The sequence below is a fragment of the Excalfactoria chinensis genome, chromosome 1 (assembly GCF_039878825.1).
Source record: "Excalfactoria chinensis isolate bCotChi1 chromosome 1, bCotChi1.hap2, whole genome shotgun sequence".
Taxonomy (NCBI): Eukaryota; Metazoa; Chordata; class Aves; order Galliformes; family Phasianidae; genus Excalfactoria; species Excalfactoria chinensis.
Window position 1 is genome coordinate 131,373,208 of NC_092825.1, and position 20,280 is coordinate 131,393,487.

The window sequence follows — 20,280 nt, forward strand, 5'->3', positions numbered from 1 at the left end:
AAAATGTAAATCTGTTAATTTTAAAGTAAAACAGTTTATTTTACTTACTCTTCCTGGAGGCCCTTGAGGACCCTGATCACCTTTTTCACCCTAGATCAAAATACAAGTTATGTTTTAAATCCAGATCAGATGTTCCTCACCTCAAAACAATTTCCATAGCAAATGAACACTTGAATACAGATTCATACAAATTCAAGATGCTAGGCACCTGAAACGCTATAAGCAATAATCAGTTAGCTAGTAAGACCTGCATTGCTTTACACTGTATAAAGAGAAACTGGTATTTTTAGGAATGCACATTTGTACATTCGGTGGCTAAGCAAAGAGCTTGTGAAAATAAAGCATGCATTAATCGATTCGTAGAAGAGACCTAAACCAGGGATACCTAAGTATTGTTGATTTTTACTTTCCCTAGTCTTTGAGAAATGACTTTACAGCACAGCAACATCCATTTAATACTGCTCTATGCGCATGTGTTCTTTCAGTGCAATGACCTGACCAAGCTCATAACTTGTCACTCTGAGAAGGTAGTGACTCACCTTAGCACCAGGTTCCCCTGGCCGTCCTGGAATCCCAAACCCTCCAGGCAAGCCCTGCAAGTAAGAGATGGTGACACCAGAAAAGACACATACAATTGCATATTAGTTCTGGAAGCATAAAAGTTCTAAATTAAACTAGCTGAATACAATTTTACATGAACAACTTGGAAGACAAGTAAATGTCAGCCACTTATAATACAGACACATACAGACAGTTCCTTCTTTTTGAATGCTCAAAATAGTATTGAAAATGTGGTGAAATACATACGGGTTCTCCTTTTGGTCCTGGTTCACCATCTTTTCCAGGCTTTCCCTGTAAAACAGCCAAATTTCACTGTTTAAACATAGAGCCATGGCTACACAATTTCTAAATACAATGAGTGATATAACAGAACAAAACAATCGTTACTGTAATGCATTTGTTAAAGAGTCCTAACACAGCTAACAATGTAGAGGGTATAACACAAGAAAATTTTGACTGCCTGCTGCTTTGCTTTACTTCTGTGCAGGAATGGCCTAATTTTGCTTCAGCTGGGATTAATGGGAGTCTTGCTTCTGCCTTCAGCACGGCAGCCACTGTCATGAGGTCTTTAGCTATTTGAAAGCATGGTATTTTTAACAATACTGGGTGATACCACTATACTGAATTGTGTATCTGCCCTTGCTTGTTTGATATAAAGCAAATTTGATGTTTCACTAATGGTTTCTAAGTTTAATCTGTTTATGAAAACAATACAGTAACTGTAATGATGTTACTGTTAAACATGAGCATACTTACACGTGGACCAGGTTTCCCAGGTTCACCCTTTTCTCCTCTGTAACCTGAGCCTGGCAATCCCTGGAAAATAAATGCACACCAGATTAATAACACCATCAAATTCAAAAGTATGTTTGCTTTTATCAAATAAACATAAGGAAATTCAGGACCATCATTAGATTCTTTAATATTTTTATTGTAATTAAAAAACAAGATTGCACAGTACTTACTGGGACTCCCTGTTCACCCTTTTCGCCTGGTTCACCCTAAAGAAATGAGAAAAAACACAGATTAGTATGCAGAATTTCACACAGAATTCATTTAGGGTTTTAATCATTTATTTCTTCATGTCAGACAGCATGATTAATTCTGTTCTCCACTCCAAGAATTATGCCTAATAGCAGGATGTGCAAAAAGAAGTTGGACAAAACACAAAAATTGAATCCATTAAGCTAATTTATTATGCTGGTATATATTGCTTAAGGGGTCTTATTCGATAATTGAAAAAATAATTAGCATCAGATTTTATCGAGGTGATTCCATACATGAGAAACCCAGCATAAGCTATCTAATAGAATTTTCTAAAACATTTGAGGTTCGCAGGGCTAAGCTTATCAATCCTCTTTCTTCAGAAGGTCTTCAGTATTTGGTTATACGCATTACTTATTTGTGCAATCATTTATCATCATACTTTTCTGAGAAAATTCCAAGAAGACCATCAAAATTCATTACATAAAGAAAAGCAATTTTGAAAAGATGTAGGCGACTCAGTATTTTCTTCCTCCTCTTTTATCTTTCTTGTTAGTTCTAATGCCTAAACTGTAATAAGAAATACAACAAGATCAATCATTTAAGGTCTCACCTTTTCTCCCTTTATGATTTCGCTTCCTTTTTCTTTCATGTGTGGTGCTGGTCCTGGTGGCCCTGGGGGACCCTGGACCCCTTGTTCTCCCTGTCAACACCAAATTTGGGATAGTCCATTAAAAACAGTACTGAGGCCAACATTGGAAAGACAAAAGTAGGTCATACTCTGTTTTAGTATTTATTCATCAACAGAAGGGTAAGAATCTGCTTATATATACTTCTTATATATATTTCTTACATATACTTATACCTCAAGGTCTTTTCCAACCTGGGTAATTCTATGATTCTATGATTCTATATAATGCAGAAGGACAGTAAAACACCTCCATAAAGGATGGATACATTTCTGCCAAACAGTAACACATATCAATACCATTTATTTTTCACACATAAACCTAACATATCCAAGCAATGTTCACATACTGCTCTTGTCAAAAAATTTCAAGCAATTTTATGGTAACAAGTTAATTTCAGTGATGTACCATCTCGTGAAAAATCCTATTCAGTGGGAAAATTGTGTTTCAAAGTATATAGATAAGGTAGTGCTGAAACACTCGTGGAGCTGGCAGGAAAGCAGTATCACTGAGTAAAACCTACCAACAGGACAAAAATTAGAGAGGTCATTTGTTTGGTATGACTGCAGCAAAGGGCTTGGAGTTGGACAGCATGAACTGCCATGCTGTGTGATGGGACATTCACCATTTTTATAAATAACCTGGCAGTGCTGACATCATCATATCCAAACTCTGTAACTGCTCATGACTTCTATTCACTTAGTTATGAGTTACGGATTTGATTTACTCAAGTTGCCCCAAATCCACAATGCCACGGCACTGATTTTCTCCATAGGTTAATTACAAGAGTTTAGTTATTAAAAACAAATACAATCTTCAGAATATTTCTGGCAGCTGCCCTCTAAGTCTTCAAAAAAGACATACCTTTTCACCTTTGGGACCTTGAAAGCCCAAGCCCATGTAGCCCTGAAAATAAAAATTACAGATATTATTAAGTACACTTTTATCGGCAGTGAATATGTGCATATGTACACACATATCAACATGTTTTGTACATAGCTAAAGTCAAGGGAAAATATAAAGATATGACATGTCATTTAAAGGCATGTGTGAAACAAATAAACCACATCCTTATCCTGCAGGTGTCACAACAACGCGTGAAAAAAATATATAGAACAAAATTTATCTGGTCATTTTAATGTCAGTATGGTCTTAACATTTCTTAGCATTTTACTGATAATTTTTGACATTTTAAAATAAGCCCAAATGATCACAGAATGTTGTAATTGCTACTAACTTGATCAACTGAGATAAGACACCAAACCACGCAAACAAAAAGTTAAAAATGTCTCTATGTGATGTTCCTCCCCCCGCCATTAAGACATAAAAATTGATCTCAATTTGTAAAGAAAACATTCCTTTATGATCGTTAGTTTCCAAATTTTGGGGTAACTGATATGCTAAGCAAGTAGACTTTTTAATAAAATAACTTACCTTCTCGCCTGGGGGTCCTGGTGGCCCAGGGGGACCCTATAAGACAGTAATTTTTTTAGCATATGTGTATATGGTATGTTAGGTAAAACAATTCCATATTCTATTATTTCAGCAAAAATGCAGATCTTTCCATTAAGTCAAGATAAAAAGTATTTTTCTGCTACTGCCTGAAGCTCCCAACTTAGCCTACATGTTATAAATGAACAGAAACTGTCAAAGGTCTTCCATCAGACCTTTCTTCTCAGTTAGGAGTGATGGATCTAATCAGCATGTACACGGGAGACAATCACAGAGAATATATGGTACTGTACTGCAAAATAACTTCATTGCTGACTTTTTCCCCAGTTTTGTGCACTACTGACTGCTTGTGGTAAGTATTAATGCTCATCTTTCTTTCTTTAAGCTCGTTCTTTTTTACCTCAACAAGTGCAAATGCTTACTAAACTGAATGTCCTTTACGGTAGGATAAGAATTCTGACACAGGTGTTCATTTTAATAGCCAGAAACACTGGGTGGACGTCCATGAGATGGAAATAACTGATCCCTGCTAATGTTACCTGCAGCCAGCACAGGAAGAGGAGATAGTACATTCCACCAGATCCAACAATATTGCAAGTATTTAAAGCATTTAAACATTTGGCAATTATCCAAATGACGGGCAGTTGGTACTGCCTTGCTTTCCATGGTACTTCTTACTCGATTGCCCATAAGAACCATCTCAGCAAACATTTTATTTAGATCTGGCTGCTGTTTTGTAGTTTATTTTCTATAAATTAAGTGGAAGAAGAGAGAAAAGGAAGAATAACTATTACAAGTCCATTCCTACAAAAGAAAACTTCAGATCTGCAAGAAGAGGACTCTAGGAGCAGCTGCTATTGAAAACCATGTACCTTCTCAATCTTGTCACAGTAGATTTCAGAAGACTAAACATGAAGCCTGGAAAGGCTGGTTGTCTTACCCATATCTAACAAACACCTTGCAGGATTTTCCTGTAATAGAGCTCTGTAAGTGAGTCATTAGAAGAGAAACTTACTGGTTCTCCTGGAATCCCTGGTGGCCCCATTGGTCCCTGAAACCCTGGAGTTCCAGGTGGACCCTATAAAAAATAAAAAGTTAAAATTAAAAAGTGATACATATTCTTCAGTGCTGTGATATTTATTTAATTTTAATTTAAACTCGCAGCTATTCTAACATCATTTAAACTTACAGGTAGTCCAGGTTGGCCAGGAAAGCCTTTATCACCTTTTAGCACGCTAGGAGGTAAAAGACCAATCACTTCACCTGGATCTCCCTATAATCAAAAAACAAAAAGAACAGTACTTCAACATCCATTCAAACATATTCAAAAACATTACTATTAAGTTGAGAAGAAAGTTAGAGCTATGCAAAATTTGAAAGGATCACTTTAAAAAAGTCACCTCACTTTAATTCAGCTGAAAAATGGCATGAGTTATTTAGTACAAGTTCAGAAAGGATCACAATTGTCAAATGCCCTTTACAGGCATCTAAAGAGATTCCAGTACCAAATCATCACTCATTCCCTAATTTTCAATGGGTAAGCAGAAAGATTTTCCCACCAAATCTATCAATACTTACAGTAATACTTAAGAATCAGAATATCTGGCTTGGCTGCTAATGGAACTGCTAATGGAAGTAGGATGAGATCCTATTCTTATACCTAATTTGGAAATTGAAGTCATTCATAGAATCCTTTTCCTTCAAAAAATGAATCCTCTTTGTCTTCTGAAAACTATTCCAATTGTTATCCTTTTTTTTTTTTAACATCTTTTTTTTTCCTTTTTCTTTTCTCTTTTTTCTTTTTCTTTTTTCTTTTTTCCTTTTCCTTTTTTCTTTTTTCTTTTTTTTCTCTTTTCTCTTTTCTTTTTTCTTTTTCCCTTTTTCCTTTTTCTTTTTTCTTTTTTCCTTTTTCTTTTCTGATAGCACAAGATCCTACTGTTTCCTGCTTTTCTGTACAAAATTTTAATGTTTTGGTGAGCTATATGACCTTTTCACCCAAATTTTCTCCATGTGGAGAGGTTTACATAATTGAAATGTCAATATCAAAACAAAGTTTGAAACAATAAAACTTATCTAAATCGTTATGCATAACTCAGTGGCCATTATACTACTTATGCATAGTTAACAATATGTACTCTGTTTTCCTGTTGTATTCCATCTAATAATTACATTCTTAAAGCCTGTCTGGAACAACTCATACATTCAATTGTTATGAATTGGATGTTTCTCCACTGCCTTTACTTAGGGGCACTGAAGAGCTGAGTACAAAGTGAAGAATCCTGGTACAATCTTTCAGTCCTTAAATAAGGACTGACAGTCCCACAAAGTGTAGATTTCATCCTAATTCTGACTGTAATAAAGAGGATATGAACACATTAAGGACAAAAGGTACCTTCATTCCAGGAGGTCCTGGGGGTCCCTGTGAAAGAAAAGACATATTTGATGTTATTTTCTTCAGAGAACCACAGAATTCTTAGAGCTGGAAGAGACCTCTGGAGACAATCTAATCCAGCTCCTCTGCAATGAACAAGGACATCCACAACGAGGGCCTTACTCTTCAGTACTGTGTATTTCACATTTCATAATCTATATAATTCCATAGAATACAAACTACATTTAAAGAAACAGAGTTGAAACAAGTGAATGAAGCATGAAGGATCTACTTACTATGCTCCCAGTTAGTCCCGGTAAACCTGGGGGACCTACTGGACCTCTTTCACCCTACGGGGAACAGAGAAATTGGTTTTGTTTAGAGAACATATGCTTGAGGGATGTTTTTATTTCAACAAAATGATACTGTTATAAACATATGGAAGTGTCACCTTTGTGCCATTACATCCTGGAATGCCAGGTGGACCAGGAGGGCCATCTTGTCCAGGAATGCCCTGCATGAAAAGGAAGTACAGATATTAGCAATACAGCATTAATCCAGGCCGGATGTCACCTGATGTCCGCTTCTGATTTTCTTTTAAAAATACATATACTTCATACGTACAGGGAGGCCTGGGTTTCCTGGAAATCCCGATGGTCCTGGTGGGCCCTGCAATTGACAAAAAACAAATTGGAAATCTGAAATGACAAAACCACAAAACACCAATGATGAGCTGCAACCCCAGCCACCTTGCCTATGGTGACAGTCAAAAAATGAGGAAAAACTTTTTTCAGACTCTTGACAGGTTATTCCTAATCTTCAAACCTCGCAATCATGATGCTTTAGTAATTGAAAACAGAAAGCAAATGTTTATATTTCTATAACTTTTTAAGCAGTGATATATATTTTATTCTTCAGGAATTGGATCAGAGTCTCATGCGCATGTAAAAAAGGAATGCAGATTTTGTCTTCTCACCTCTATGCTTCACAGTATGAAATTTACCTTAGGCACCTCTTCATAGCAGAAAAGAATGCTAGCACGCTGTAAAGATGCTTCTCCATTTTCATCAGCCACATTAGAGCGTCAATTTTATTTTTATCATTAAAAAAAAACAGAAAGGAAACCAAATGGGTTGAACTGTCTCTTTCTCCTTTAAGAGGAGTAATGGATCAAGGGTGTGATCTGGTACACTGTTTTCATCATACCAATTTATTTATACATGCAATACTACTTAATATATACATTGTGAAGCAGAAGAGATGTAAGAAATTTCAGATGAAATAGCATATTTGCATCTGCCTAAACTTTTTTATTGCTAAAGTACAGTCTACTATTTGCCAGGAGAATCTGGTTTACATTAATATGCAGGATATGATGAACATCATGGACTTAAGTAAGGATTTCTTGATTTAGGAGAACATCTCCCTGTAAAAGCTTAGACGTTGCATCTGTTTTTATAAATTCCAAGTACTGCAGACACTACAGACAAATGGAGAACTGAATTGAGATAGTATTTTGAAGATCTGTGGGTAAGATGATGTATCTCAAAATGCGTAAGGGCTCATGAAGTCACTCAAATTCTCCTTCACTGGCACATTGTAAAATGTGGAAAAGCTCAGAATGAGCTTGGTATCTGATAAAGCCACAAAAAACTTGGCCTTGGTTAGTATGATGTGCTAATTATATGTTATAATAGTACCACATTAAACAGAAGTTACAATAGGAATTTATAGGCATGTTTAGAGCCTCCTTTAGCATTGAAAAAGAGGGAGGATCTTTGCCCCAGCTTTAGTTTGTCTCTGCCTCCTGTGCACATTTTAAGCATATCTGTGCTTTCAAGTGTATCAGATTATCCAGCTGAGTGCTTCAAAGAGGTAAGATGGTTCATATTCAGGTTGGAATAAAGCCTCTCAGTACGTCAGAGAGATATCAAAGGAATATCAAAACCAGAGCTGTTGATAAAGTGGTAAGCAACAGATGAAAACACAAATGAAAGAACTGCACTGACTGCACAGTGAACTTCAAAGGCACGAGCAAGTGTCTTGAAATTACTGTGCAGCACAAGGGGATGCCACTGATTAACTCAAAGTGCCCACTTGAAAGCAACCATGAAGTCTGAAAGATATATAAGCCTACAGTCTTTAGAAATGCAAAAATGTAAGTTAGAACTCACTCTTGTTCCTTTTGTTCCTGGCAGTCCTGGTTCTCCAGTATCACCCTGTAAAGGAAAAGAGAGATCTCTGTCTTTCCAAGGGACAACTTAGGGAAATGTGAGTGTTTTAAATATTAGAGTTTCATTCTTACCTTAAGCCCTGGTGGCCCAGGGGGACCTTCAGGTCCTTGCATTCCAGGAAACCCAATCACACCCTGTAGTCCCGGAAGGCCTCTTTCTCCCTGTGAGAAGAAGAAAACCCATTAGCAACACCACAACTTAAACTGCTTTTTCTAGCAACCCACATATCCTCTGTTTTTATGCTCAAAAAAAAACTACCAGGGAGTAAGAATTTAAATGTGACAAACAAAAGTTTGTGCTGGTCTTTCAATGAAGGTTTATTATAAACAAAGAAATATTTCTGTTTGATAACAGGCTGGCAAAGGGTAAGTGTGGCATGATAGAAAACATTATATGAATTTAAACAGAAAATTCATTTCTGTCTCCCTGGACAGAACTGTTCATAGCATATTTATACCCCTGGGACCAGGAAGGTCTCTATCCTTCTAATAAGATTTATCTTATCCTACACAGATACTGCTATATCCTGGTAGTAAATTTAACACCCTAAATCAGAAGTTTTATTCCTGAAAACTGCAAATATCACTGTTCAGTTGCTACTGTATGAATAGCCACTAATGACTCCTCTTCTTAAGCATCATTCACAACAGTGGATTTTGGAGAATAGGCTCCTCAGTCTTCAGTTTCAAGTGGTTCAGAGCCAGTGCTTCATGATACAGGGTCATCTGAAGAAGCTGAACTCAGAGATTGTATCTGCCACCCTTTAGCTTCTTTACAGCTATATGGGACATAGACATTTTCTGCTTTCCTTATTACCCCTAATGTATTTCAAACAGATAAATCTAGAGGCAGAAAATAAATCCATCTTTGCTATAGATCAACACTGCTATCACTGCACTTTTCACTAACGAAAGCAAGAGGACTGCTGTCCAAATAAAGACTGAAAAATCTACACAATGGGGAGAAGGGAAATAAACACATCCATGTGTCAAAGCCTGAAAGCAGCAAATTAATGAAATCAGAAGCTGACTGCTACTTGTAATTAGCAAATGATTTGCTAGCAGGATCTTAGAATAGTGAATAGTTTAGTGAGGAGTGAAAAGTCTCCCCATTTGCTCAAGATAAAGAATACCAGCAACATTCTGGTAGCTGGTATGGGGTCAGCCAAGGACTGAGCACACAAGAGAAGAGCATCTGTGTTTTGGAGAGATGGTAAAATGGGTATCTTGCAAAGTGAACACTGTGATAAGCAGGCAGGGGGAGTAGTGCGATGACTCACAGACATAGTGCTAGTTCATGGTTCCTGAAGATGGTTCCTGAAGATGACAGGAGTTGGAAGTTGTGTGAATGGACTGACAGAGGTACTTAGTCCCTTGAGTAGGATTTTGTTGATATGAAGGAACCAAGGAGTCCAGAGATGACTGATGGGTAATAAGAACAGGGCCAGGGAGAAAGCAGTGAAGTAAACCATGGTGGAGATTATAAGAGCATGAGAAAACAGAGGGGAAACGAATGCAAAATAACAACTTAGTGCAGGGAAATAAAAGAAATCTACTGGCTCTAGCTGTATTCAGTGCTCTTCCTGAGGCTGCTCCTGCTGGCCTGAGTTTCTGTAGGTTTGGGCTGCAATTTCCCCCATATCTCAAGTCTCAAAGGAAGACAGAGACACACCAAGCACCTACAGCCCCCACAACATGGCATGTAGTGCGAGCTGAGTGTCAGAGCAACAACCAGTCCCACCAAAAATGAAGCAGCTGCTCCTACACATTGCTGAGAAGAAGAAAAAATGGAAGAAGAAAAAATGGAAGGGTTTAGAGAAGTATGTCTGAAAATGCTTCACTGCATCCCTTTCAGCCTTATCCTTAATAACTCCCCCCAGATCTGTGCTCAGAAAACAGGACTGCTGTCACAGTAAAAAATAAAAAGGGTCCAACACAAAGTCAACTGTGAGAAGTTTTTTGGTCCAGTAACACCATAACTTGTTTGTAATGCTTCTGCATGGGTTCCTGATGGAGCAGAAGTCTGAGGTGCAAGGTGCCCACTCACCTTTTTATGGTATGTTTACTGGACTGGCTGTCATGACACGTAAACTGGGGGAATGGCGATTCTAAATTCAAAATAACACTCATTTATTAAAACCTCCTGCCAGGAAAAAGTTTTATATTTAATCTCCTCTCTTTCCTCACTTGGGGAAAAAATAAATAACAATAATAATAAAAAATCAATTAGAAGTTACCTTATACAGGAAATAAACAGTTTTTCCTTGAAAGCACCAAAACAGTACTTTAGTTTACCCCTCAGCATTCACTGTCAGGCTTTGATAATAATATTTTCTAGTTATAAAATCCAAGGCATTAAGGGGTGTTATCACAAAACACTGCAAAACAAAGCATATAATGGAACAGACAAAGAAACATCTTTCCAGGTCAGTACAAAGTCCAAATTCTGAAGTAATCACCTCAGAACAGGACTGTACACTAAAGTGTGGGCACTTGCTTTTGTGACCTGCTGGGAAATCCATTAAGAAGACAGAAGACACTCAAGTACATAAAGCAAGGTTTTCCATTACTGAAGGAAAGTACAGTATGTGCAAATGAGAAGAAAACAAGATTATTATGACACCTACATAGAAGTATGAGTCATATGTAACACAGCTAATAATGCTTTCTGCATTCAGGAGTTCTATCATCCTCAGGATTTCAACATGGTTTCAATTCATTCTGCCATTCTTACTGAAAAATAAAACTGAGGTTTACAGATCTGATTTTCATTTATTTGAAGGCTCCCTGAAGACAGTTATGGCACTGTATAAGGCCTTTACTGCGCCTGTAAATAACTCACTAAGGTAACGACCACTTCATCTTGCCTAAGAAGTTAACTCAAAGCTTAACATAAATAACAACTTGGGCTTCCAAGACAACAACCATCACTGCTGCAAGGCCATCTCCAGCTTCCCAGGTTGCTCTCCCTGAAAGGTAAAAGCATAGTGGCAGGAGCTGCTCAGGGTCACTTTGAGATAATGTGCCCAGGTTTCCACAGAAACATCATGTTTACTGACTATTAACTGTTAGGACAAAAGGAGGCTATTTATTTATGTGACTATTTGTCCTTCTGGACATCCAGACAAGCTACCAGACACCCAGAGGCCTAAAGAGCAAAATTCCTGAGACTGTGGAGAGCTGTCCCATCCCAAATACTGCGAACTCACAGTTTCCCACACAAAACTGAGCTCATATTTTTCCCTGTGATTTGTCAGAAGGGAGTAAGGAAACATAAAACTAGTTCACTCAGCTCTGAGAGTATGCAAGCAACAGGATCTCCCTGCATAAGAGCTGCCACCTCAGCTGTTTATTCTAACAGGGGACTTGAACTTACATACTGCTTGCGCTCCACTTACTTCTTTGCTTTCCCATCTAATTTCACAGCAAAGAATTGGGGTAAGTAGACTAAATTTGTGAAGACAGATAATGGGGCATTCATACACTATGCCATCCACGAAACTCAGAGAAGTCAGGAAAACCTATTCCAGCAAGACCTAGGGATGTATCCTACTTTCTAAGTTTCTTCTTCAGTCCATGTGTCAGATTGCCTCTTCCCATAACAATTTTAGGGAAAGCATCTCTTCCAGCATTCACTACTGAACAAAGATCTAGCTTCAGTACTTCAGTGACTGAGGTATTACCAACCTACACCATAAGATGTCTTTCTGGCATCAGCAAAACTATGCTAAATTACAGTAAAACTCTATCAGGCTCAAACTTTTTATGTTGAATAAGAGAGTACAGAAACTCTACCATCAGAAGCAGTAATGTCATGTCAATGCTGAGCTCCACACGTCGTACATTAACTGGATATTAATTCACAGAGATTCCTGGGTAGCAGCATTTGTACTGCGTATTTCCTACCTCAAGTGCCTTATTTACAACTGCAGGCTCAGATGAAGATATCACCTACTACATTCTGCAGCAGAGACATAAGCATGTCCTGAGGATGCCTTGTGTTGCAAGGAAATACTTGAGCAGCATCCCTTTCTCTCTTGCCTGCCTGGCTCCTTTGTTTACTCAGTGTTTCAGACAAAAAGCCCAATAGTGTTTGCACTGTGTTTACGCTGCAACTCATTAAGCACCCACAGTACGTTAATTGGCAGGCACTAGACCACTGCTGCTACCTCACTTATTTTTTCTCAGCGCTGAGATTTCTAGCTGCAGTGCGTGAAGAGCATGAGACTCTGACTGTAAGGGCTACATATTGTTCACATTCCAATATCCACAGCTGCGAAACCTTGGCAAGTAACACTGAAAGAGCTTCTGCTTCTTACAAATCAATTCATGAGACTGAGAAATTAAAACAGATGTAACCAAGTCTTCTGTACCTCCACTGATTCAACACAAGCTGTCAGAAAACACAAAGGAGAATTCATTACTCAGCTCACAAAGATGAATATCCTGCCACTCAGCTGCTGTTGAAAATGTGGAGACACAGAAAGACAGCAAGTGTTAACTCACTTTTTCACCTATTTGATCAGCAAGATGCCTGTTGTAGTCCAGCTTTTGTGAAATGTATCTAAATGCCTTCACAGTATATAGCTGGAGAAGGGACTTCTAAAATGAGATGAACCTGCTAAAAGCATAGCCAGAGAGGCTGACATTTTTGCTGGCATCTATCCTTCCGAATTAGCCATGAAATACCATTTCACACATGGAACAATTGCAGATGGCTGTGTGAGAGAATCACATGAAGCAAGTAGATTCAGAAGAGTTAGCTGTAATAAATCAAATTCCGAGGGGGAAGAAACAACCAGCACATTATAAATTATTTCCCCTATTATTTTGTCTAGGGACTGCTGGACAGGGAGATGTTAGTCTTGAGAGACTGGTAACACAGATATAAATCAAATGTCTTCAGAACTGTGGGCTCACGCAAAGGCTGGGCCTGTACATATGTCACATTCTCCAGCTCTTCGAAGACTCAGGCATGTGGTGAACAACAATGTAAAGAGCCTTTTGGAATCATTTAATTGATTATCACACAGACAGCTCATAGTCTCTGCCAGAGATCATCCCATGGCAAAGATGGAGGGACAGACATGTGCGTACCCTTCCACTGAAAATGGGTAAAACCCATTCTTAGGGTGAGATGCCAAAAGGCAGCTGAGCCGGCTCAACCAGCAAAGGAGGCTCCTCCGCTCCACTGAAACAAATGGTGCACCCTCACCCTTTCTTACAGCAGCTTTTTTGGTTCTCCCCAGCATCACTGCACCACATCAACTCACTAAATCCCCTCGCTTTCCCTTCATGTGTGTGAGCTTGCTCTGGCCTCAGTGAGCTGAGAAGCCCACCATGTGGCTGGAAGCTGCCAGAGCTGATGGGAGGATGCAGCCACACAGGGCAGAGAGGCCACAGCAACAGCTTCTCACATTGGCACGGTGGGGCTGGATGAAGTTTATCTACCAGAGCTCCTCAGCTGTGCCTCTGCTGCAGGGAGAACTGAGCTCAGGGCCAACAAATGCTTGAATGTGCAGGACAGCCATTTCCAGAGTGGTGTCAATGCTGAACCCAACATCCTTTCAAAGCTCAAGCTTCCTTTTTCACAAACACACACATCCCATTTTCCAAAGCTAATGTGCACTGAATTGAAACACTACCAAGGGCACCAACAGTGAAGAAATATATCAGCTTTACATGAGACTGAGGATGTGGTTTTCCAAAAAGAGAGAAAAAGAGCCTGACATTTCAGCATTATTCCCTATCTTTTTCTTTTCTCAGTCTGATGTTAGAAATACTCTCAAATGTTGCTTTTGATAGAGATTAGTATGAGGTTCAGACACAACTGTTAACAAAAAACAAACACCAACCACCAGATGAAGCCTGAAGCTCCCGTCACACCTCTGTGCTCCACTGTGACCTCGTAAAATCAACAGGAATTTAAAACAGCCTTGCAGTGACCTACACGGTTTCTAGACAAACTAACCCAAACCACGTGAGAGGTGAATACCAGCTCTGTATTTGCTCCTTCAGCTGATGTTACTGCAAGCGCTCAAAGGAATTGGCTTTGAGGTGTCAGACCCCTAACTACACTACACAGTGGGAAACATTGTGGGATCCAAGCAGCACTCTTGACTGTTTTTTTCTCCACATTCTTTTAAACTTGTTTTACAGAATCATAATTGGCTCAGAGTTGATTCAGAGGAGAAACAGTGGTGGGTTAGAGTCAATGCTTTACTAAAAGAGTACTTTTAACCACCAGAGGGAGCACCAGCCCCGAATATCTTGCAGGATTCAAGTCAATATGTACAATAAGCATCAGCTGTTTGTCCTCAGCTGCACTTACCATTTTCAGTATTTTGCTGGAACTGTGAAGTGGATATCATTCAAACAGAATCAGGGCTATATGCTCACAGCACAGGAGTCCTTAAATGCACTAAGGATGGTTAGCATTACAGAATTCCCACTGTGCATTCTTCAGTGCTAGAATCTATCTGCGCTATAGCTATACAAATCTGGAGCCGTAAGTAACAAGTAATTAATTACAGAAACATAACTGCAAAGACATGTAAAGAATCTGTGTAGGAGCTCTGTAAATATCTTGGCTCTCCCAGAAGTTAGGGGCTGACAGTAGAAGGGAAAGAGAGAAGGAGGAAGGAGGGAAAGTGTCAGCAAAATCTGGATTCTTGCACTGCCAGGAGGAAACTGAGAAAGAGTTGGAGACACAAATCCAGCATTTCTGGATGACTAAAGAGCAGGAACAGCCACAACAGTTTTGCATCACCTGCACAGTTCCCCCATTGGGCTGGCTGAGTCCCCTGAACAACTGTAGGCATTACTAGGATTGCTCTACACTACACACAGACACAACTGCAAAGAGCAAAGTAGCTGCTGGCAAACAGCCCTGTCTATCGTGATGTCGGATCTGTCATCTTCTCTCTGGGGCCCCTCCCTGGTGCCCTTCTCCCATGTACTCCTTCACTCTGCTTTTAGGGATAGGAACACTGAAAAACACCCACTTAGATGCAAAGCCCAGCATCATGTAGACTTCTATACACAAGGGTAGAAGGGGCACTCTCATCGCCTTCCAAATACAGGAGCATACATAGGCAGGAAGCATATTTCAGTGTCGCCCCAAGGCTTCAAGAAGCATTGCTCAGGAAGTTGCTAAGTGCTTCCCAAGAGTACAAAACCAGAAATAACAATCTGCATGTATCCTTTCCTCTACATATCAGTACGGATGTGCTTAGTCTGTATGCAAGTAAGTGGGTGGGTACGTGGTGTGTCTGAATTTGTTTTAGTTGCTGAGGAAGAAACAGAATAAGCTGAGTGAAGTCAAATTAATATTCAGAAGCCACAGCTGCAACTTCAGCCTCTATTTAACTAATGTCAAGCAATTGGCTGTCTATCACCGCCTTACAAGTTCTGTTCAATTAGCTATAACAATGGCTCCTCCCTACTTAATTTACCTGCTTCATATCATGCTTCTTCTTGCTCACCACAAAGTTATTTCTCATTTTCCAAATGCTGCATTTTTAATTCTTTCTCAACAAAGGTGCCTAAATTTTACTTTCTAGGTCTTGCTGAGCCAAACACACTCTTAACTGAAACTCTCAATGATTCCTTGCATGTGTATGTCTTTTGCCGTTGTACAATTTGTGTTACATTTGACTCCAGCACAGACAAGTGTTGAAGATCCAGAAGTGGGAAGGATGCTCAGAAGGAATGAATTTTTATTTACAGCAAACTATGATTTAGATTTGTCTCCAATAAAAAAGGAAGGAAAGAAAAAACATTGAAGTTTAGTGGGGTAAATTCACCTTCCATTCACTCATGATGGAAAACACACATAACCCTTAACGTGACTATTTTACTAGCCAGGAGTAGTTTATCTCCAAGTATAATGGAGAGCACGGGAGGACATAAAGGCAAGACTGGAAGAGAGCAGAAGCCAACAGACAACATGTGCTTCATCTTCTGATCATAGAAGTCTGTCTGCACAGTGCTTGGGTGTTCAACATCAAACTATGTGATTCACTGTCCTTATGTTTAAACTTCCCTTGATTTTTCCAAAAAGCACATCTCATGACGATTCAGGAGGAAGTCACGCAAACCCTTTACCAAAGGTGTGCAGACTCAGAGCTACCCTGGGGAACAGAACAACCTCAAAGAGCCACGAGGAAAGAGGACGTGGATGGACAAATGAAAAGAAAGAAAAAACAAAGAAGGAAATTCTATCACCTGGAGACAGGTTGAATTGAAAGGGTGCTGCGTTTCCCACCCCTTCTAATCATCTGTTGAACTCATTAGGTCTGAGTAACTCTTCCTTTGTTTTATTGCATATTGTGTTAAGTCACTTCCAATGCTGAAGGTCCAAAAAAATAAGGGGTAAAATTGCTCCACACCCTTCCTTCTTCATTAGTGAAAATTATTTAGCATTTGTTTGCATTTGGCATTGTTTAAAGGCTTGTGTTCAAAGACGAAACAGAAGAAAAGTAAAAAAGAAAAAAAGATGTTGAACTTTTCAGGTTTTTCTCATTTATTTTTGTTCACATCCTAAACCTGTGACGTTACATGCAAGTTTTATTCTCTTGCCAAAGGTTTGTCGTGGACATATTTACAGAAAATAATCTCTTCCATAAATAGTAAAAACATGGGCGGCTGGTCCTAGACAGTACAGACTGCAATAAAGTTCTCATAATGAAGTAGCTCATATCTTAAAGCGTACATGACAGACAGTGCTATTCTAGACAGCGTTATTTTAGCTGCTTTTTCAGTTAGGTCTGAAATGGAACTTAAAAAGCTTTAAACATTTAAAAAGCTGCATAGAATTAAAATATCCTTCCACAAAAGCTGAAGGAAATATCCTGGCTTCTCATTTTTTATCACAAAAATACCCCAAGGCAGATAACATCGTGCCTCAGAAGTGTCAGTCAGTGATTCTTCAATTTAATCTATAGTCTCCTGACTCAGTGAGAAGTATTAGAGAACAGACACCACAATATAATTTCTGAAGTACCTTCAGAATAATTCAATCTGAGCTAATTAAGCTATAAAAGATGCAAAACCCACCAGTAATAAAGGAAAACAGACGCTTTCCTCATTTTGACACTGTGAAGGGTATAAGAATTATTAGTCAGTGGTTCCTTGTCAGTAAACACTGGCCAGAAGTTGGTATACTGCATAGGTGTCTGTTTGACAAAAAGAGAAAGCTGTGTAAAACGGGATGGCTGGGTACACAAAAATCTGTGGTATATGACTGCCACCCAGAGGAACTCACAGGAAAGAGACACAGCCTCGAATGGGGTGTCTGTCCTGGTGAGAGATGGTCTGAATCTGCAAGACTCAGGCAGATCAGCTCTTCTCCTTTGGTACCATTCACACTGGTGATGCTGATGTTCTCTGCTCCTTCCTCAAATCCAACTGTACCCAAAGACAGGCAGTGCACAAAGATAATTTTGCAATCAAAGGCTTGTACCTCGCTTAGCTTTGGAAAGTCTTGGCTTTCTGGGCGCTATCCTTTTTCTTTTTTTTTTTTTCCATGCTAAAAAGTTATGGTTGAGTACAATTTTCAGTTAAGGGACATGTAAATTCATTGCATTTAATATTTAGAATATCCTAAAGGATTGCCTTTGCCAGAGTTTTACAAGGCTGCATGCGCTGTTATTATATTCCCAACTTCTGTACCCATATCAGAAAGACAAGAAATCCGAGTCACGGATTTGTAATTACATCTCCTTAATTCACAAATCTCATTAATGATGCTGCATACAGCTGACAGCAGCACTTCTGACCAACACTGACTTCTCTGTTCACTGCTATCCTATACGAGCCTTTGGTATTCTTTCATTTTTTTCACATAAGTTCTGATTTTAGCATCAGAGCGCACTTCAGACTCCCCTTCTGCCCTACTGTCCCTCCCCCATTATTACCCCTTACACCCACTTGTTCAGCAGTTCTTCAGTCTCTCAGGCTTTGCTTGGCAGTTGATCAAACTGTTCCAACAAAATCAAGGGTTCTCAAAAGCACCAAAGCTTTTTGTATTCTGCTAACTAGCCACAAACTACTCTTGTTGCCTCAGTTAAAAGTCAGCAACAGTGTCAAATGAGAAAAGATCAAGAAGACATCCAAGGTGATGCGAGTGTCTGCACTCGCTCACTCACTCAACTCAGTATTTACTTTAACTGTGTGCAGTGATCTTTGACACAAGCCCCAGTGAGAATTATTTTTGTTGGCCTATCAAAACATTCAAAAATGTTCCAGCTGAACTCCAGTGGAAGTTGTCACATGCTTTCTTTAAGAGCAACAAAATTTATGGGTACATTTTGCCATTCTACTTACTCTCAAAATATTCTGAGGAGTAGAAATGTAATTTTCCATGCAAGAATCTAAGTTGCTTTCCCCTTGGCTGAAATCAAATACTTATTATCATCATTTAGGTTAACTCTTTTTCCTGCTTTGTCTATGACTCAGTTCACTTCTTGCTCCTTGAACTTTCTCAGGTGTGACCCACACCTGAAAGAAATTGGACATCTTTTTAGCATCTCTTGAAAATGCTTTCTCAGCTGTTCTCAGATGCTCTTTCTGTGGCACAAAGCTTCTTTTGTGGTTAAACTGAAGAGGTTCTCCAGCTGGCTAGGAATTTTCTTGAGTGATAAATTACTTTACTATCACTCTTTTAGCAGCTACTTCAAACTTCCTCTTTGGAAATCCCACGTTCATGATGGTTCTTCCTGCTCTTCCTCCTTCAAAACATATCTGGTTACATATTTGTTTTTGCTATTGCTCCTGTTGGAAGTAGTTTTGTATGAAATTTGGCTTTATCCCATTTCTTAATAAAATCCAAACTTTAAGAGAATTTACATTTCCTTTCTGGAAAGCCAACACCACGTGGCTGGCTGTTTTCAATGACTAATCTGAATTATGATGACTTCTCACTGAAAACATAGGTCTACAGTCTGAAGTAGGAGGTTAGCTGAGCTAATAGAACCAAACAATTTACTACCACCAGCAGGAGATAAAAATAAACCACAAAACCAAACCCCAAACCACTTTTTGCTCTTAGCCAGGAAGGGCAGGAAGTGACTTATAGAGATTTCCATATTACTGTGGTTCCCTAGTAATAATTACAGACATATATAAGATTGATTGTAGTTAATACTTCTACAGAGAAAACATAGGCAGAGATAGATTATTAAATGCATCTAGTATGGTTAAATTCTTCTTTTGGAACTGACTTGTCACACAGATCCATTAATTAAAATAGCTGGCTTGGTCTGAGATCCCCAGCAAACACAGTATAACTTGAATGGAAGAATAATTTAAAGAACCATAAGGGTTAAATTACAAAATGTAATTCTTGTCACAACCCAGACATGTGCAGTCCCAGGCCTACAGAATGTGGTCAGCAGGATGGAGTATTTGTGTTACGGGCAGTAAGAAGAACACACAAAAGGCAGAAGCAGACTGCAGGTGTAGTCATGTATGACCAGATACCAAAAAAAAGCTGCATGTTGATTCACAATTTTTATAACCACTGTGCAGTCTTTAGACACAGGGAACATGACTCTGTTGGCATAGCCAACAGTTATAACTTGAGATGATTCCAAATGGTATACAGTTATTGCAGAGGCACTGGGTGGCTCTGCTTTCAGAGCAACATGGATTTTATAGGTGTTCTCTGATCTTACATTTATGTCCCATTTGGGAAACTTTTCTGACTTCATTGGAGGCTTACATGATTCAGATGAAAACAACATCCGGTAATCCTTTAAGGAACCAGAATAAAGACATACAATAAAAGCAGTTGTACAAATGTAAAATCAAACACTTGTGAACCTATAGAGCATGTTTTCTTCCATGATTAAATGCCTGAGATTCTTATAACAATCTCTTTACAAGTAAAAATATGCATCTGGCAACAGATGTTGAAAAAGTTTTGTCAACTGAAATATAACTTTGTAACAACCTTTTGAACTCATGTCTGAAAACAAAGTATGAGCACA

The 20,280-nt window shown here is 38.9% G+C and overlaps 1 protein-coding gene across 1 annotated transcript in view; it reads right to left on the reverse strand.

Annotated features, from left to right (window-relative positions):
• The window catches only part of COL4A1 (collagen type IV alpha 1 chain), a 107,367-nt gene that overhangs the window by 36,506 nt on the left and 50,581 nt on the right, over window positions 1-20,280 (reverse strand). The window contains exons 3-18 of the mRNA XM_072342939.1: window positions 8,363-8,452; window positions 8,232-8,276; window positions 6,682-6,726; window positions 6,509-6,571; window positions 6,354-6,407; window positions 6,079-6,105; window positions 4,876-4,959; window positions 4,702-4,764; window positions 3,669-3,704; window positions 3,099-3,140; window positions 2,159-2,248; window positions 1,527-1,562; window positions 1,318-1,377; window positions 808-852; window positions 540-593; window positions 49-90 (exon numbers count right to left, since the gene is read on the reverse strand). Of these exons, the coding sequence (XP_072199040.1) occupies window positions 49-90; window positions 540-593; window positions 808-852; window positions 1,318-1,377; window positions 1,527-1,562; window positions 2,159-2,248; window positions 3,099-3,140; window positions 3,669-3,704; window positions 4,702-4,764; window positions 4,876-4,959; window positions 6,079-6,105; window positions 6,354-6,407; window positions 6,509-6,571; window positions 6,682-6,726; window positions 8,232-8,276; window positions 8,363-8,452 (876 nt within the window). The remainder of the gene's footprint in view (window positions 1-48; window positions 91-539; window positions 594-807; window positions 853-1,317; window positions 1,378-1,526; window positions 1,563-2,158; window positions 2,249-3,098; window positions 3,141-3,668; window positions 3,705-4,701; window positions 4,765-4,875; window positions 4,960-6,078; window positions 6,106-6,353; window positions 6,408-6,508; window positions 6,572-6,681; window positions 6,727-8,231; window positions 8,277-8,362; window positions 8,453-20,280) is intronic.